This window comes from Cajanus cajan, chromosome 5 (assembly GCF_000230855.2).
Source record: "Cajanus cajan strain Asha chromosome 5, NIPB_CcT2T_4, whole genome shotgun sequence".
NCBI classification, from domain to species: domain Eukaryota; kingdom Viridiplantae; phylum Streptophyta; class Magnoliopsida; order Fabales; family Fabaceae; genus Cajanus; species Cajanus cajan.
Window position 1 is genome coordinate 30,876,941 of NC_138521.1, and position 20,394 is coordinate 30,897,334.

At 43.7% G+C, this 20,394-nt stretch overlaps 1 protein-coding gene across 1 annotated transcript in view; it reads left to right on the forward strand.

Moving 5' to 3' along the window:
- The window catches only part of LOC109788346 (uncharacterized), a 28,492-nt gene extending 15,621 nt beyond the window's left edge, over positions 1-12,871 (forward strand). The window contains exon 3 of the mRNA XM_083074397.1: positions 12,764-12,871. Within this exon, the coding sequence (XP_082930523.1) occupies positions 12,764-12,871 (108 nt within the window). The remainder of the gene's footprint in view (positions 1-12,763) is intronic.
- The last annotated feature ends 7,523 nt before the right edge of the window (positions 12,872-20,394 follow it).

The window sequence follows — 20,394 nt, forward strand, 5'->3', positions numbered from 1 at the left end:
TACAAGTCAAAGGACTTAAACTTCCTCAGTGAAGATAGCTCTCCAGCTCAAGCGTTGAGTGAGGCTAAGCCTGCAGAGGCTTCCTAAATAATACTCTGGGATACATAAGATCCCTAAATCCCCAGTCGCCTACTCAAAGGCACCCCTTCAAGAAAAATCACAAAAAGATCAATAACCATTCCCCAAGAGGAATCCGGTACTCAGCCGAACACTGGACATCAAGATAATTCGCCTACTCAGAGGCACTCTTCCAAAAAAGGAAAAAATATATATCAATAAATATTCCCCAAACGGAATGTGGCATCCAGCCAAGCACCAAACATCAAGATCATTTGCCTAACAGAAGAGGCCAGTCAAGAAATGAATGACAAAATCCCCAGCGGATAAACAGCCTACACAGAGGCAACAAAATCCAGAAAATCAAAAAGAGATACCCGAATAAGGATAACCAGGATACTCCACCAACGTCAAAAGGACGTCAGCCAAACATAAGGCATCGCTCAACTCAGAGAGAAAGAGCAACTGTGTCTATACCCCAAGGAGTCAGAAATTCCCCAAGGGTACCAACAATGCAATGCAAGTTGGGGCACAAGAACCTATGAATGACTGCACATCCCCTAGACGGATCCCTGCGTTATCCAGCCCTCAGCGGCACAAAATCAGAAAAAACGTCGAAGCAGCATCGTGGACTGTGGAGACAAAATCATCACAAATCCCTGAAAAGGGGATATTCACACTACCCCGTCGTCACAAACACGGAGGTACACAGCTTCCGGCTCGAGCAATGAGCGAAGCTATCTCTGGATAGGAGGCACTCACTGCTTACTGTCGTCACAAAGGTACTTAGCTTCCGGCTCGAACAAAGAGTGAAGCTAAGCCTGGAGAGGCGGTACTCACAGCTTCCAGCTTGGGCAGCAAGCAAAGCAAAGCCTGGAGAGGCGAAACTCACACTGCTCACCGTCGTCACAAAGGTGCTTAGTTTCCGGCTCGGACAAAGAGCGAGACTAAGCCTGGAGAGGCGAAACTCACACTGCTACCGTTGTCACAAGGGTACTTAGCTTCCGGCTCAAACAAAGAGTGAAGCTAAGCCTGGAGAGGCGGTATTCACAGCTTCCAGCTTGGGCAGCAAGCAAAGCAAAACCTGGAGAGGCTACTCGACAATTTTCCACCGGAAGACACTACAAGTCAGAAGGTTGGCTTATTACCCGGACAATTGGGTCAACTCCTTTACTTGTCAATCGATACACTAAAAAGACCGTTTGACTAAGTAAAGGGGGGGCAGCTGTAGACCCCTAAAATTGTCCGGGTCGGAAATAAAGCTTGAAGACTCTCGAAGACTGAAGGAAGATCAGCCAGAAGGACTCCTGGAAGGCCCTAGGAGGGTTCTCTGTAGGTCTAGAGGTCTTAGAATAGCCCAAAATAAGGAAGTGGAGGGAATGAAGCCCAATACGGCCGTACTGAACTTAATACGGCCGTATTGAAGCTTCAATACGGCCGCAGTGAACTCAATACGGCGTATTGAAGTTTCTGAAAACTTCAATACGGCCGTACTGAAATCAATACGGCCGTATTGAAGCTTCAATACAGCCGCATTGAACTCAATACGGCCGCATTGAAATTTTTGAATTTCAATACGGCCGTATTGAACTCAATACGGCCGTATTGAAGTTCAAAAATTTCAATACGGCCGTATTGCTTCTGTAGGCCGTATTGCGCCTATTCCCTATAAATATGACGTCAATTGGACGTCATTCCACACTTTTTTTGATAGTTTTAACCCTCTCCTTGAGTATTCTGGGGTTTTTGAGCAGTGTTCTGCCCTAGAAATCACTTGGAGAGTTGATCCGACAAAGTTCTTGAGCCCCGAGCCATTTTGCTTGAGGATCGAACCTAGTCGAAGGGAAATCCTCCAGATTTCCATAGTTAAAAGTTTTTTAGGAAGGAGCGAGCGAGCTTGTAGAGCGAGGGAACGCCAAAAAGCTTCCCAGTTTCACTCAATATATAAAAGCACGCTTCAAGAGGTTTCTTCTTAAATCCTTCCTTTTACTGCTTTCTGTGTGCATATTTAAACTGTCATCATGTAGATAGTTAATTTATAATTGCTTAGAATAAATAGGGGTAATTTAGTAATTTTACGCTGTTATTTTAGAAAATAATCTGTCATAGGGAACCCGAAAGGGGCGCTGTGGGGTGCTAACACCTTCCCCACGCGTAACCGACTCCCTTACCCAACTCTGGTTGTAATGGCCAAAGTTGATTTGTAAAAATCAATTGCCTTATCCCTTTTTCCAATGTTTTGAGTAAAACATTGGTGGCGACTCCACGAACCCCTCCTTTTTGCGAAAACCATTAATCCATGGAGGGTCCCGCTTGGGATTAATATGGATTGGTGAATCATTTAATAAAATTGCTCGTTTGACAAGGTCTCAGTTTGAGAATACGTCATTCTAGCAATCCATATTTTTAAACAAATAAACGAGTCCAACCATCCTTCGCGAATGCCGAAAGCCCGTTCGGGCCGGTGGCGACACTCAAGAAGAGGGTTAAAACTCAGTGTGAAAGTGTCAAATGACGTCCCATTGACGTCATATTTATAGGGAAGAGGCTCAATACGGTTTCTGGGGGTCAATACGGACCGTATTGAAGTTTTGAACTACAATACGGCCGTATTGAATTCAATACGGCCGTATTGAAGTTCAAAAACCTCAATACGGCCGTATTGAAGTTCAGTGCAGCCGTATTGAGTTCAATGCAGCCGTATTGAACTTCAATACGGCCGTATTGAGTTCAGTGCGGCCGTATTGTAGTTTAAAATGTTCAATACGGCCGTACTGAACTCTTGGGAGGCTGTATTGGGCTTCATTCCCTCCACTTTCTTATTTTTTGCTACTCTAAGACCTCTAAACCTACAGATAATCATCCTAGGGTCTTCCAGGGTCTTCCAGGAGTCCTTCCGGCTGACTTTCCTTTAGTCTTCGATAGTCTTCAAGCTTTATTTCCGACCCGGACAATTTTAGGGGTCTACAGCTGCCCCCCCTTTACTTAGTCGGACGGCCTTTTGGTGTACCGGCTGACAAGTAAAGGAGTTGACCCAATTGTCCGGGTGATGTGCCAACCTTCTGACTTGTAGCGTCTTCCGGTGGAAAATTGTTGAGTAGCCTCTCCAGGTTGTTGCATACCTCGGCGCTTCTGACAACCTCGGTAGCTAAGTTTACCCTCTCCAGGGTCAACTTCACTCGACGCCCGAGCCGGAAGTTGAACACCAACGTGCCTCTGACGACGCTGATGGTTGAGTACTGTCTCTCCAGACCTTGAGTACTGTCTCTCCAGACTTTGAGTATCGTCTCTCCAGACTTTGATTGAGTACCGTCTCTCCAGACTTTCTTTGAGTACCGTCTCTCCAGACCTTGTTTGAGTACCGTCTCTCCAGACTTTGTTTGAGTACCGTCTCTCCAGACTTTGTTTGAGTACCGTCTCTCCAGACTTTGTTTGAGTACCGTCTCTCCAGACTTTGTTTGGTCTCTGATGACCTAGGCAACTGAGTTTGCCCTCTCCAGGGTCTGCGTCCGTGTCTTCTGATCACTTCGGCAATGCGAGTTTACCCTCTCCAGGGATCTGAGATGATTTTTTTTTTGTCTCCACAGTCCACTATGCTGCTTCGACGTTTTTCTGATTTTGTGCCACTGAGGGCTGGATAACGCAGGGTTCCGTCTAGGGGATGTGCATTCATTCATAGGTTCTTGTGCCCCAACTTGCATTTGCATAGTTGGTACCCATGGGGAATTTCTGACTCCTTGGGGTGTAGACACAGATGCTCTTCTTGATTTGAGCGATGCCTTATGTTTGGCTGACGTCCTTTTGACGTAAGTGGAGTATCCCGGTTATCCTTATTCGGGTGTCTCTCTTTGATTTTTCTGATTTTTGTAGCCTCTGTGTAGGCTATTATCCACTGAGGGTTCTGGATGTTGATTTTGATTTTGTCTCCACAGTCCACGATGCTGCTTTGACGATTGTTTTTGATTTTTGTGCCACTGAGGGCTGGATAACGCAGGGATCCGTCTAGGGGATGTGCAGTTACTCATAGGTTCTTGTGTCCCAACTTTCCTTTGCATAGTTGGTGCCCATTGAGGAATTTCTGTTTCCCTGGGGTGTAGACACGAAGATGCTCTTTCTAAGATGAGCGGTGCCTTATGATTGGCTGACGTCCTTTCGACGATGGTGGAGTATCCCGGTTATCCTTATTCGGGTGACTCTTTTTGTTTTTCTGGTTTTGTCGCCTCTGTGTAGGCTGTTATCCGCTGGGGGATTTTGTCATTGATTGTGATTAGCCTCTTCTGTTAGGCAGATCATCTTGACGCTTGATGTTTGGCTGAAAAGCCAGATTCCGCTTGGGGAATTGTTATTGATTTTTTGGATTTTTGCTTTTTGTAGGAATGCCTCTGTGTAGGCGACTGGGGATTTGAAGTTCTTATGTATCCCAGAGTATTGTTTAGAAAGCCTCTTCAGGCTTAGCTTCACTCTTCGTTTGAGTTGGAAAGCTATCTTCCACTGAGGAAGTCTAAGTCCTTTGACTTGGATATTTTGTTTGGATCATGCTTCCGTTGGGGAATTTTGCTGATCTCGCTTTGATAGCTTTCACTGGGGAATTTGGCCCGTGAGTGGAAGTTGAGATATCTCTGGGGAGTATTATTTCGGCGAGCCTCTCCAGGCTCAGTTATTCTGAGAGAGTATTATTTCGGCAAGCCTCTCCAGGCTCAGTTATTCTGTAGGAGTATTGTTTCGGCAAGCCTCTCCAGGCTCAGTTATTCTGCATGAGTATTGTTTTTTTGTTCAGCCCGAGAATGCGAGCTGAGACGTCTTTTGGAGAGTATTATTTCGGCAAGCCTCTCCAGGCTTAATTATTTTGTGGGAGTATTTTTTCAGCAAGCCTCTCCAGGCTCAATTATTCTGTGGGAGTATTATTTCGGCAAGCTTCTCCAGGCTCAGTTATTCTGTGGGAGTATTGTTTCGGCAAGCCTCTCCAGGCTCAGTTATTCTGCATGAGTATTGTTTCGGCAAGCCTCTCCAGGCTCAGTTATTCTGTACGAGGCGATCGATTTTCTAAATCTTTTGCCTTTTTTGTCATTTTTGGCTTTTTCTGTATTTTTTGCCTTTTTTGTCATTTTTTTGGCTTTTTCTGTATTTTTGCCTTTTCTGTTGAATTGCGGCTTTTTCTGTTGACCGCTGCCATACACAAGCAATTTTTCCTATTTTCTATTTTATGCAATTGCCTCATGATAAGGTCTTTGAATGTGCAACTAATGTGTGTGATGCACAAATGCAAGTTTTATTATTTAATGTTTTTAGAAAAATGAATGGCTCTCCCTATCCTCCTTTTCTTGGAGGAATTTCTGTCATCGACGTGAGGGAGGATTTCTGTTATTGCCAATACGGCCGTTATTCATTTCAGTATGCCCGTATTGAATTGAAAATTTGTTCATAACCCTAATTTTGGTACGGGCGTACTGAACATGATACGGGCGTATTGTTTTTCTGAAGTTTATATTTTTTTGTTTTTTTTCAATAAACAGAGAATAAGTGATCTTCCATTACACCTATCATCTGTATGCATGTATGCAGTATGATGCACCTAATTCTATTTGATTTATCTTTCAAAAGAATTAACCGATGCGTTTTTGTTTGGATTTTTGCCATTCCTCTAGACGGGCTGTGTGCTGCCGATTTCTGTAACCGAGGAATGATGCATGTTATATTGAGATTTGGTGTCATCAACCAAATGATTTTCCTTTCCTTTAGAAGATGTGTCAACCCTCCTATTGACTACTATATCTCCATGTTTCCACTAGATTATTCAAAAATCGTTTGGGACAAGAGAGAAAAGAAGGAAAGGATATTTTTTTCGAAAGTTTGTGTTTTAGAGGGGATTATTTATTTTTGAAAAATGGATTTTGTAAGAATGGCTTGGCCAATGGTAGGCTTAAGTGTTTAGGCTTGTTTGATTAAACACTTATGAAGTTAAGCACGTCTTGGTTATTAACGTTTGTGATTTGACAACTTGGATAGCTTTTCTTGAGCCCCTTTGTTGAATTCAGTTGGTGGTACCATCATGGATTTATTCTGTTTTTGATTGCCCTAACTTTTGCCTAAAACACCCATTTGTGGAGTTTTAGCGGGCTTTTGTTTTTGTTCATTATTTTGTAACCCTAATTTTTGCCTAGGTCACCCTTTTGTGGGATTCCTAGCGGGTCTTTTGCTCTTATTTTTGCGCCGCCCCCTTTTTGGGTTTCCTGCCGAGCTTTTTGTTTTTTAGGATTTTTGTCCTGAATGGATTTCTTTTTATCCATGACGGTACTTATTGAGGCCAAGGAGAGGTTCTCCAAGTTGTCACACACTTCCACATAAAAAAGATGCGGGTTTATTTTTATTAAGATGATTTTAACCTCATTTATGTTTATTCAAACAGGGTTAAATAATGCGGTCTAGAATTTTATTGCAAGCAAGAAAAGAAGCAATAAGAAATAATGAAGAATGATTTTATTATAATCATAGAGGAAACATGTGCCCTATCGAGGCTCGGGGGTCGGGCTGTCCCCGAGGAGTAATCTCTAATAGTCATCAGGTCTATACATCCCTATCGGAAGGAGAAAAACACTTGACGACGACGACCGTCCTTAACGCTTGTGAACCGGCCTTCCTAAAGATCTGGCTTAAAGAACGTCGAGAAGGATCTTGATTCCTCTTCGTTCTTTGATCTTTGTTGGGGTTGTATCCTAACCCTTGTTTCCCCGGATTATCCTTGATAATAGGTAGCTCGGGAATTCCTTGGGAATCCTTGCCAAGACCTTGTCCCGGCAAGTATCCATTCTTGGTGAGCATATGGGCTACCTTCTTCATTTCTCGGGGAAATGTTTCAACATTGGCGATCTCCAATGCTTGGAAGGCGGTTTCTAAAGCTTCCTCTGCTGCATCCACGTAAGGTATGGTGGATGGCTTGCTGATGAGTATGTCATCTTCAGCTTGTACGGTCACCAGTTTGTCATCCACTATGAATTTGACTTTCTGGTGGAGCGTAGAGGGTACAGCTTTCGCATCATGAATCCAAGGTCGGCCGAGGAGACAGCTGTATGCGGGAGTAATGTCCATCACTTGGAATTCGACATTAAAGATAGTGGGTCCAATTTGGATTGGAAGATTGATCTCTCCCACCACTTCTCTTTTAGATCCGTCGAAAGCTCGAACAATCATGTTGCTCGGGCGCATTTGGACTCCCTTGATTGCCACTTGATCGAGCGTTCTTTTTGGCATCACATTCAAGGAAGATCCGTTGTCTACCAAGACTTTAGCGATGTGATACTCCTTGCACTTTATGGAGATGTGCAAGGGCTTGTTGTGATTAGGTCCCTCGGCGGGGATCTCTTCATCGGTGAAAGTGAGGTGATCATTAGCCGTGATGTGACTAACAATCCCCTCAAACTTGTCTTGGGAGATGGTATGCGACACATATGCCTTGTTCAAAACTTTCAACAGAGCTTGCCGATGCGGTTCGGAGCTTAGGATCAACGACAACAGCGTAATCTTTGCTGGCGTCCTATGAAGTTGATCCACGATAGAGTACTCGCTCTGTCGGATAAACTTTAACAGCTCGTCTGTCTCATCCTCGGATTCTTTTTCCTCGGTTTTCTTTTCTTCTTTTTCTTTATTCTTGGGGGCTTTATCATGAAGATCTTCGGGAGTGTAGATCCTGCCACTCCTAGTCATGCCCCCAAGTCCAGCGATGTTAGAGATATCGCTGTCGGCAGAAAAATGGATGTCGTATATCCACGGCACAGCCTTATTCGATTCGTAGGGAAAAGGCCTTGGAGTAGTGATCCTTAACGGTGTCGGACCTTCCCCTTTATTCGTCTTAATTACCAACAACGGAGTTGACGTGTGTTCGCTTGGCGCGGTTGTTGGCTTACACTTGATAACGAACGGCGTGCGATCCATTCTTTGAACATACGCATCGATTAATTCTTTCTTTTTATTAATGTTTATTAATGATTTACTAGGAGGGATGTATGAAATGTAAACCTAGATCCCTCCATGATCTTTGATAAGAATGCATGATATGAGATGATGACGATGAATATGCATGCATTGTGTTTATTCAACTAAGCATTATCATGTTTTTAGGATGTCCCTAAGATGATGCATGATATTGCTTGGTTTGGATAAATAACCCTTTTTTCCTTTTTTTGGGTATTTTGTTTTTTGTATTTTTTTTGGGTGAAAAGGGAAACTACCTATATGAATGTGATGAAGGTAGATGTTAACACCATGCAATGGAAGATTCTTATTCCTATTTATTCTTATTTTAAAAAGGAATGTTGTATGTTTAAAAGGTGCAATGTATGCTCAAACAATTTCACATAATCAATGCACAAACAATTCACTCATCCACGAACAGTCACGAGCGAATCACGAGGTAGGGGTATCCTGCAGAAAAGTGCATATTCAAGGTGGATCTAACTGTTCTCACCGGTCTGAGGCCCCCAAGGTGCCCCCATTATAGGGACCCAATTCCTCTCGTCGTAAGCCGATGGAAAGCTCCAATGCACTGTCGGACTCGAGTTCATGGTTATCACCTTGAGTGATGCTTTCCGACAACGGTCTACGGGCACCTATAGACCCATTCGACAACCGGCCGTACTAACATCCACTCCCTATGGCTTACCACTCATGCCCCCGGGTATAGAGGGAACTGTTGTGTGCAAAGGTTTGTGTGCAATTTATATTTCAAACAATTGCGAGAATTTAAACATACAACAGTTATTAAAGCCAAATAGATAAACATGTTATCATACAAGCAAGGGGTAATGAAGTAATTTTAACTATTATTTGTTAAAAATAATCTGTCACTAAATGGGACTGACTCTCGAAGCTTCCTCAGTGGAGTCGCCATCTGTCGCCACCGGCCTGAAACGGGCTTTCGGCATTCGCGAAGGATGGTTGGACTCTTTTATTTGTTTTAAAATATGGATTGCTAGAATGACTTATTCTCAAACTGAGACCTTGTCAAACGAGCAATTTTATTAAAAGGCTCACCAATCCATGTTAATCCCAAGCGGGACCCTCCATAGATTAGCGGTTTTCATAAAAAGGAAGGGTTCATGGAGTCGCCACCAATGTTTTACTCAAAACATTGGAAAAAGAAGTTTAAGGCAATCGATTCAAAAATCGACTTCGGCCATTACAACCAGAGTCGGGTAAGGGAGTCGGTTACGCGTGGGGAAGGTGTTAGCACCCCACAGCGCCCCTTTCGGGTTCCCTATGACAGATTATTTAAAAATAATTGTGCAAAATTACTAAATTACCCCTATTTATTCTAAGCAATTATAAATTAACTATCTACATGATGACAGTTTAAATATGTACACACAGAAAGCGGTAAAAGAAGGGACTTTAAAGAGATAAACCTTTGAAGCGTGCTTTCTTATATATCTTGACAGAAATTGGGAAGCGTTTTGGCGTTCCCTCCCTCTACAAGACCGCTCGCTCCCTTCTATAAAATTTTAACTATGGAAATCCAGAGGATTTCCCTTCGACTAGGTTCGAGACTCAAGCAAATGGCTCGTGACTCAAGAACTTCGTCGGATCAACTCTCCGAGTGATTTCTAGGCAGAGCACTGCTCAAAAAAACCCAGAATACTCAAGAAGAGGGTTAAAACTCAGTGTGAAAGTGTCAAATGACGTCCCATTGACGTCATATTTATAGGGAAGAGGCTCAATACGGTTTCTGGGGGTCAATACGGTCCGTATTGAAGTTTTGAACTACAATACGGCCGTATTGAATTCAATACGGCCGTATTGAAGTTCAAAAACCTCAATACGGCCGTATTGAAGTTCAGTGCAGCCGTATTGAGTTCAATGCAGCCGTATTGAACTTCAATACGGCCGTATTGAGTTCAGTGCGGCCGTATTGTAGTTTAAAATGTTCAATACGGCCGTACTGAACTCTTGGGAGGCCGTATTGGGCTTCATTCCCTCCACTTTCTTATTTTTTGCTACTCTAAGACCTCTAAACCTACAGATAATCATCCTAGGGTCTTCCAGGGTCTTCCAGGGTCTTCCAGGAGTCCTTCCGGCTGACTTTCCTTTAGTCTTCGATAGTCTTCAAGCTTTATTTCCGACCCGGACAATTTTAGGGGTCTACAATGACTTTTGGGGCAAGTCGATCCCACATTCTTTGGAAGATCGGGCACTTTAAATTTGGGAGGGAATTGGATGTCCCTCACTAAGCACATGTCGGCGGCATCTTTGATATCAAAATCATGCCCCTCCATAGCCCTCAGCCGGTCCTCGAGAGCGTGGAATTGCTCCTTTGAAATCTCGGGCTCTCTAATTGTAATCCCCGCCCCAAGGGGTACAGCTTGCGGAGGCTCTTGCTCTTGCTCCTCCTCATGATGGGACTCATGGTCACTGTGTTGAGCCCCGTGTATGTTTTGGTGACGCATGAGTTCCATCATTTGCGCCATTTGCTCCTTGAGCTGTGAGAGCTCGGCTGTAAGCTTCCTATTTTGTTCCTCCAACGCGTCCATCTTCTTGAGTTTCTGCGCGCGCGTGAGGACAGAGAGATGACCAGCCACTTTCTAAAATGAATGCTTAATCTAATTAGTTTATTTATGGAATGAATACACTCTTGACATGAGCTTGATAACCTTCCATCTTTAAGGTGCTACCCTTTTAAGACGGAGGTTTACCACCCTCCTTGACTTATGATCTCTCTCCTAACGGAGAATCTCAGTAGTCATGGGTCTCTTTCACTCATGTCAAGGGGTATTGGTGAGCCTAAAATGAATGGTTATGAGGATGCATGATGTCTTATTGGTAATGATGCACATGCTCCTCACTTTCATTATATTTTCACACATGGTCTTTCCTCTCATGTCATGACATTTTTCATGCATGGGGGTTATTCTTAGACCTCATCACGAGGTTTATTATTAATGCACAAACAATGTCACATAGACCTATACACAAACAATTCACTCATCCACGAACAGTCACGAGCGAATCACGAGGTAGGGGTATCCTGCAGACAAGTGCATATTCAAGGAGGTTCTAACTGTTCTCACCGGTCTAAGGCCCCCAAGGTGCCCCCATTATAGGGACCCAATCCCTCTCGTCGTAAGTCGATGGAAAGCTCCAACGCACTGTCAGACTTGAGTTCATGGTTTTCACCTTGAGTGATGCTTTCCGACAACGGTCTACGGGCACCTATAGACCCATTCGACAACCGGCCGTACTAACATACACTCCCTATGGCTTTCCACTCATGCCCCCAGGTATAGAGGGAACTGTTGTGTGCAAAGGTTCGTGTGCAGTTTATATTTCAAACGATTGCGAAAATTTAAATACCCAACAGTTATTAAAGCCAATTAGGTAAAACATATTATCATACAAGTGAGGGGTAATGAAGTAATTTTAAACTATCATTTTAGAAATAATCCATCACTAAATGGGACTGACTCTCGAGGCTTCCCCAGTGGAGTCGCCATCTGTCGCCACCCGCCGAAACGGACATTGGCATTCGCGACGATGGTTGGACTCTTTTTAGTTTTGAAAAATGATGGATTGTTAGAACGACTTATTCTCAAACTGAGACCTCATCGAACTAACAATTTTGTTTAAATAATTCTCACCAATCCGTATTAATCCCAAACGGGACCCTCCATGGATTAGTGGTTTTCGCAAAAAGGGGTTCTTGGAGTCGCCACGAATGTTTTACTCAAAACATTGGAAAAAGACATAAGGCAATTGATTTTCGCAAATCAACTTTGGCCATTACAACCAGAGTTGGGTAAGGGAGTCGATTACGTGTGGGGAAGGTGTTAGCACCCCACAACGCCCCTTTCGGGTTCCCTATGACGGCTTATTTCATAAATAATAGCGTAAAATTACTAAACTACCCCTATTTATTAGAACGATTATAAGTAAACTATCTACATGATGAAAGCTTTAAACGTGCAATGCAACAATCAAAAAGCGATAAATGAAAGCGGTAAAAGAAAGGATTTGGAAAGAAACCTTCGAAGCGGGCTTTTATATATTCAAAAAGGAGTTAGGAGGCTTTTTGGCGCTCCTTCCCACTACACGTTCGCTCGCTCCTTTCCCTAAAAATAAATATTAACTATGGAAATCAAAGAGATTTCCCTTCGACTTGTTCGAGTCTCAAGCTAAAGGCTCGTGAACTCAAGAACTTAGTCGGATCAGCTCTCGGAGAGATTTCTAGGGTAGAGAATAGCTCAAAAACCCAAGAATACTCAGCCAGAGGGTGGAGAAATGCTCCAAATGTGTGGAAGGACGAGCCAATGACGTCCTATTTATAGGATTGAGGCGCAGTACGGCCTAAGGAGTCAATACGGCCCGTACTGAGTTTTTGAACTACAGTACGACCGTACTGAATTCAGTACGGCCGTACTGAAGTTCAAAAACTTCAGTACGGCCGTATTGATTTCATTATGGCCGTATTGTAGTTCAAATGGCTCAGTACGGCCGTACTGAACCTCTAGGAGGGCGTATTGAACTCCAATCCTCACACACCCTTATTCTAAGCTACTCTAAGACTTCTAGACCTACAAAGAATCATCCTAGGGTCTTCCAGGAGTCCTTCCGGCTGACTTTCCTTCGGTCTTCGAGAGTCTTTGAGTCTTATTTCCGACCCGGACAATTTTAGGGGTCTACAGTCATGGGGTACAATATGAAGCGCGTGTTGATTGATCAGGGAAGTTCCGCGGACATCTTATTCTGGGAAGCCTTTGAGGGGATGAAAATACCTAACAACCGACTCATTCCTTATGCAGGGACTCTAGTGGGTTTTGTAGGAGACTAGGTCATCGCAAGGGGATATGTCGATCTAGAGACGACCTTCGGCCAAGGAGTTCAGATGAAGACGGTGGTCGTTTGGTATTTGGTGGTCAATGCTCAGTCATCATACAACATACTGATCGGCAGACCGACCCTGAACAAGCTAGGAGCGGTGGTGTCCACTTCCCATCTGAAGGTAATGTATCCATTGCCAAACGGTGCTGTGGGGGTCCTTAGAGTGGATCAGGAGGTTGCTCGAAAATGCTACGGGGATAGTTTAAAGGCACGAAGGCGACTGTACACTGCGCAAGTAGAGCAAGAGGTCCACTCCATCGATTTAGATCCTAGGATAAGCCATTTTGATCGCCGACCAGCTCCCGTTGAGGACGTTAAAGAGGTGGCAATGGCGGAAGGAAAGAAAGTGAAGATTGGTACATCCTTGAGCCAGGAGGACGTCGCGAGATTGATAGAAGTATTGAAAGCGAACATGACGGCATTCGCATGGCACGCCAAAGACATTTCAGGAGTAGATCCCGACTTCATGTGCCATAAGCTGGCTGTAGACCCCGGTGCGAAGCCAGTGATTCAGAAGAGGAGGAAATTTGGCGAGGAGAAGCGAAAAGCCATCACCGAAGAGACCAACAAGTTACTGATGGCAGCACACATACGAGAAATACAATACCCGACCTGGCTTGCAAATGTCGTGATGGTACGTAAAAGTAGTGGAAAGTGGAGAATGTGCACAGATTTCACCGATTTAAATAAAGCATGCCCGAAGGATTCGTACCCTTTGCCAAATATAGACTGCCTAGTTGATGGCGCGTCGGGGTACGAACTGTTAAGTTTCATGGACGCGTATTCGGGTTATAATCAGATCTGAATGCACCCAGCAAACGAGGACAAAACCGCGTTCATCACCGATCAAGCTAACTACTGCTATAAGGTAATGCCTTTTGGTTTGAAGAATGCAGGTGCAACGTACCAGCGTTTGATGGACAAAGTGTTGGTGAACCAGCTGGGTAGGAACGTGGAAGCTTATGTAATGACATGGTGGTGAAATTAATGAGTCTGAATCGGCATTTAGACGACCTGCAAGAACTATTTGAGACCATAGGCAAGTATCAGCTCAAGTTGAACCCCGAAAAATGTTCTTTCGGGGTCCAAGCGGGAAAGTTCCTTGGTTTCGTACTAACTCATCGGGGCATTGAGGCAAATCCTGAGAAGTGCTCGGCGATCATCAACATGAGAAGTCCAGCGACGGTGAAGGAGGTGCAGCAACTTGCGGGACGAATGGCATCTTTGTCGCGTTTCCTTTCAAAGGCGGCCGACAAGGCCCTCCCGCTTTTCCAATGCTTAAGGAAGAATGATCATTTTACTTGGACAACCGAGTGTGATGATGCTTTCCTGGAGCTGAAGAAGTCGCTCGCGTCGCCACGGATCTTGACGAAACCAAGGCCGAGTATCCCGTTGCTGGTTTACATATCGGCGTCCGATCGAGCTGTCAACGCAATTTTAGTCCAAGAGCAGGAAGGCTCTCAAGTTCCAGTGTATTTCATGAGTCGGGTCTTACAGGGAGTAGAAACGAGGTATCAGAAGATTGAGAAATTGGCCCTTGCAATACTAGTTGCAGCGCGGAAGTTGAGACACTATTTCCAGAGTTATGAGGTGGTAATCCGAACAGATCATCTGATTAGGCAAGTGTTACAGAAGCCCGACCTGGCAGGAAGGATGATGAAATGGTCTGTAGAGCTATCAGAATATTCCATCAAGTATGAGCCGAGAGGTGCAATCAAAGCTCAAATGCTAGCTGATTTTGTGATGGAGCTGACCTCACCCGCCGATGAGGGCGGTGTCGGAGAGACGCAGTGGATCCTATCAGTGGATGGTGCTTCGAACCTAGGAGGAAGTGGAGCTGGAATTGTCTTGGAAGGCCCGGGAGGAATACTACTAGAGCAGTCATTACGATTTAAGTTCCGAGCAAGCAACAACCAAGCCGAGTACGAGGCATTGTTAGCAGGGATGAGTTTAGCAAAGGAGATGGGGGCGACGAGCTTGTCAGCTAGAAGCGACTCCCAGTTGATCACCGGACAAGTGGCTGGAACCTTCCAAGCGAAGGATCCTAAATTGGCGAAGTACTTGGAAAAAGTTAAGCTCTTATCAGAAAATTTCCGAGAGTTTACACTTAACCATGTACCGCGAGAGCAGAATTCGAGAGCAGACCTCCTCTTCAAGTTAGCAAGCACAAAGAAGCCAGGAGCTACTCGGTCGGTCATCCAAGAAACCTTAGCTCAGCCAAGTATTAATGAGCCGCAGGAGAGTGTCCTTTTCATCCAAGAAGAGCTTGATTCATGGATGGGGCCCTATATTGCATACCTGACTCAGGGGGAGTTTCTAGAAGACAAAAAGGAAGTGTCGCTGATATAAAGAGAGTCAGTCAGGTTTGTGGTCATCAATGAAAGGTTGTATCGAAGAGGTTTCAATTTTCCTCTTTTGAGGTATTTGACAACGTCACAAGCACAAAGAGTGATGGATGAAGTGCATAGCGGAATGTGCGGAAGTCACATCGGAAGGTGAGCTCTGGTATATAAAGTTGCTCGGGCAGGGTACTTTTGGCCATCTCTGAGAAACGACTGCGTCAATTGGGTCCAAAAGTGTGATGGATTCCAAAGACACGCAACACTGCACCATTCCCCAGCTGAGCGCCTTCATTCAATCTTGTCTCCCTGGCCCTTTCACAAGTGGGGCATTGATATTCTCGGTCCATTTCCGATAGCGGTGAGACAGTTAAAGTTCTTGGTAGTGGCGGTAGACTACTTCAGCAAGTGGATTGAGGCGGAGCCAGTAGCAACCATTTCGGCGAAGAAGATAAAGACGTTCTTGTGGAAGAACGTGGTATGCAGATATGGTGTTCCCCAAGTTCTGGTATCGGATAACGGGACGCAATCCGCAAGTGGACGAGTTCGTGATTTCTGTCGGGAGATCGGTATCCGAATGACATTCACTTCCGTTGAACACCCTCAATCTAACGGCCAAGCGGAATCGGCCAATAAGATTATACTCTCGGGTCTGAAAAAGCGTGTCCAGGACTCAGGTGCTTCATGGGTGGAGGAGCTTCCCCGAGTGTTATGGTCGTACCACACAACTGTTCATTCGTCAACCCAAGATACTCCTTTCAATCTAGTGTACGGAACAGATGTCATGATCCCGATTGAAATTGCAGAACCCTCAGTGCGTACCACAGCCTTCTCTGAGGAAGAATCCGACCAGGGAAGATGAGTGGATTTGGACTTGATCACTGAAACAAAGGAGAGAGCAAGGATAAATCAAGTAGCAGCCCAGAGAAGAGCAGCTTTCAAGTACAACAAAAAAGTTGTCCCAAGAGATTTTTTTGTAGGAGACCTCGTTTTGAAGCGCGCCCAGCTAACTCAGATGAGGAACAAATTGTCACCTAAATGGGTCGGCCATTATAGAATTGATGACGTCGTCGGCAAAGGAGCTTACCGACTGAGAACTTTGGATGGAGGGATGATACCGAGAACTTGGAACGCTGCAAATTTGCATTTCTATTACAACTAATTTTTCTTTCCATATTTGTATTAGGTGCACTCTTTTCCTAACTCAGTATTTTTTCCCCGTAAAAATGAGAGGGGTTTTTTGCTGAGAAGGTTTTTAACGAGGCACCAAAATTCAATAATTTCTCAATTCAATGAATATCACTATTTCTTGTTTCCTCATATGATCTCTGACATTTTTATACAGAAATTACACAAAACTCGTGATTGATCGGTAAAAATACGACTGGGCGAGTATAAATAACTCGAAGACAAACTCGTGATTGATCGGTAAAAATCCGACTGGGCGTGTATAAATAACTCGAAGACAAACTCATGATTGATCGGTAAAAATCCGACTGGGCGAGTATAAATAACTTGAAGACAAACTTGCGATCGCCTATGAATGAGGTGGAATTTTTAAAACTCGATGCATGTTATTACTCTTTCCAGTCAGAATTTTGGCGATAAAGCACAACCGAGTCGGGGTAATGACGATTTCTCTATTTGAATTTTAATTTTCAACTTGAAAAAATTCTCATCCATTATTCGATTCGGAATTTGGATGACTTCTTAGGCCAATGCCTCATTTAGAAAATTTTTCTAGTATTACATGTAAATCGGAAGTTTACCGACTGGATGCATGGAGTATCAATTTTAACTTAGAAAATTTTCTAGTATGACTTATAAATCGGCAATTTACCGACTGGATCCGCGAAGTTTCATTTTTAACTTAGAAAATTTTCTAGTATGAAATGTAGATCGGAATTTTACCGACTAGATGCATGGAGTATCAATTTTAACTTAGAAAGTTTTCTAGTATGACATATAAATCGGCAATTTACCGACTGGATCCGCGAAGTTTCGTTTTTAACTTAGAAAATTTTCTAGTATGAAATGTAGATCGGAATTTTACCGATTGGATGCATGGAGTATCAATTTTAACTTAGAAAATTTTCTAGTATGACATGTAAATCGGAAATTTACCGACTGGATCCGTGGAGTATCAATTTTTAACTTAGAAAATTTTCTAGTGGGTCATTTAAATCGGAATTTTACCGACTGGTTTCGCAGTTTTGTCTTTAACTTAGAAATTTTTAAGATGTATTGTTGATCGGAATTTTACCGACTGGTTTCGCAGTTTCGTTTTTAATTAAGAAATTTTTCTAGTATCAAATGTAGATCGGAATTTTACCGACTGGATGCATGGAGTATCAGTTTTAACTTAGAAAATTTTCTAGTATGACATGTAAATCGGCAATTTACCGACTGGATCCGTGGAGTATCAATTTTTAACTTAGAAAATTTTCTAGTGGGTCATTTAAATCGGAATTTTACCGACTGGACTCGCAGTTTTCGTCTTTAACTTAGAAATTTTTAAGATGTATTGCTGATCGGAATTTTACCGACTGCTTTCGCAGTTTCGTTTTTAACTACGAAATTTTTCTAGTATGTCATGTAAATCGGAATTTTACCGATTGGTTTCGCGAAGTTTCATTTTTACCGACTGTATTCGCAAAGTTTCATTTTTTAACTTAGAATTTTTTTAGCTTTGATACACGAATCGGAATTAAACCGATTAAGCTCACAACAATTCACTTAGAAATATTTCATACTAGCTACATGAGGCGGAATTTGACCGAGTATCTGCAAAGATTCTTTGTACTTGGAAAAATTTTCCACTCTCTTGAAGTCGGAATTTGGGCGAGTAGATTTTTTTTTTTTTACTTAACAAAATTCCTCATTTAGGCGACTTAGCTTTGGAAAACGCTCATTTTTAACTTAGAAAATTTGTCTCAGTTCTTTTGATCAATTCAAAAGCTCAAAAATAAACAATGCAACAAGGAACATAAGCAAGACTTAGGGAAAGAGACACCAAATTTTAGAAGATACCAAGGTCAAAAGGTTACACGTTTACACCTAGAAAATTAAGACTCGAACACAAAACATAGGTAGAAACTTATACAAAAGCAAGAAGGTTGCAAAGTAAACTCAGTCGTCCTCCGGGGGGTCTACAAGCTGCCCATCTATGACTTCTTTGAAATATCCAATGCCCTCGAGGTCGATATCAGCATGGAGAAATTTTACTTGGCTCGTGGCTGCATCGAAACCTTGAGTGAATTTCTTCAAAGAATCCATCTTGACCGCTTGTAGATCGCTTTGCAGCTTTTCCACTTCAATCTTCACTATGGACAAATCACTCTCGAAGACGTTCGCAGCATCAGCCGACTTATCTCGTGCCAGGCGTGCCTCATCCAATTCTTTCTCCATCGCCATCTTCTCGGCGGCCCAGCTCTCTCTCTCGGCATCAAAAGTCCGACGCCCTTCCAGAAGTCTATCCCTCTCGGAGGTCACCCATTTCAAGTCCCCTTTCACTTTGCTCAATTCTCCCTCCAAAGAGTTGAGCTTCTTTCCTTGAAGCTTGAGGTCCCTAGCCATCTCACGAACTTTGTCTTCATTAATCAAGGAAAGGGCAGAAAGCCGGTTCGTTAAGGACTCAACTCCCTTGGCAATGGAAAAGGCGCTCATCTTTTCCAAGTCATCCTTATCTCCAGCCAGCAGGTCGATCTCACGAATATGGGTGGAATGATTAAATTTTTCATCCCAGAAAGATAAAGTCTTACCATGATCGGCCCCAAGATCCACAGGGTCCCAGTTATCCCCAAGGCACATGCTCAAAGTCCGTTCGGTGGATTGCACTTCAGCCTCGCCCTTATCTCCCTCGGCAGCTACTAGTGTTTCCAGGTTCACCACTGAGATAGGCTTGTTGGCTTCTCGATGACGCTTGTGGGATGTCTTGGCCACATTCTTGATCAAGGGAGTCGGCCTATTGGCAGCAACGACCTTCTCGGTCGTTGACTCCTCCAACCCGGCGACCTGGGAAGCCTTCTGCAAAATGCATCCACAAGTTATACAAAGGAGCAAAAGTTAAATCATAATAGTATAAGGCGTTCAAACAACATAATACCTATGTATATTTTCAATTCTTGAGGCCTATTTTCTAGATCTAGGAGTTTGGCAGTGTTGAAAATAGTTTTAAGATCTTCGAGTTTTTTAACGTTCTCTCGTTCTCTCCCGGAGAGTGACTCGAGATCTAGTTTGCCATAGGATGCTGTGTGCTTGTTCCAAAAAAGAGGATACCCCGTAAATATATCCTCGTGTCCTGGACGGCATCGGACGCGGAAAAAAGACTTTTTGAAGTCCTTATAAGACGATTGAAATAAGGTTAACAATCCCCAACCCGACTAACCACTCACGGACATCCAACTACTACGTTTAGAAGACCGACCTTCAAAAAAGTAAAAGAATCCATTGGTGGTCGGAGTTATACCGAGCCCAAGACACAATACCTCGAAGCCCCTGACAAAGGCCCAGCAGTTTGGGTGGAACTAGGTCGGGGCAACATTCAAACTCTGGAGAACTCCTTTTTCACACTCAGTAAGGGGCCACCTAACCCTAAGTTTGGAAATGAGAGTGGCGTAACAAAAAGTAAAACGCTCAGAAGTCGCACTCATGCACACAGGCTCCCTATCTACACAAGGTTCACACACTAAGACGTCCTCGGGGCCTCGTGACACCACATGTTCTCTGTTAAAACTCTCCATTATAGGCCAGGAATTTATGGAGGACTCACACCTCAATACATCATCCTTCACCCACTCATAAATATCCCTATAATTTACGTACTCCATGCTTTAAAAAGACCCAAATTTCTTAAACAACCAGAAAACTTAGACACAAACGCGATAAAATAGGTAGGCGTACCTAAAGGCTCACAAACACCTCTTCCCCACTCAAAGCTGCCACAAGAACCACCGTGAACCACCGTGAGAAGACGTAGAAAAAGGAGAAAACTCGCCGGAGATGAAGAACGGAAAAGAAAAGAAATCGGGGGAAGGGCGCGCGTGAGAGGGCGTGAAGGGATAACGTGCGTGAAGCACCACGCCCCTATGACCCCAAGGGCCCCACACACTCAAGTCATGCGAAACGCACAACA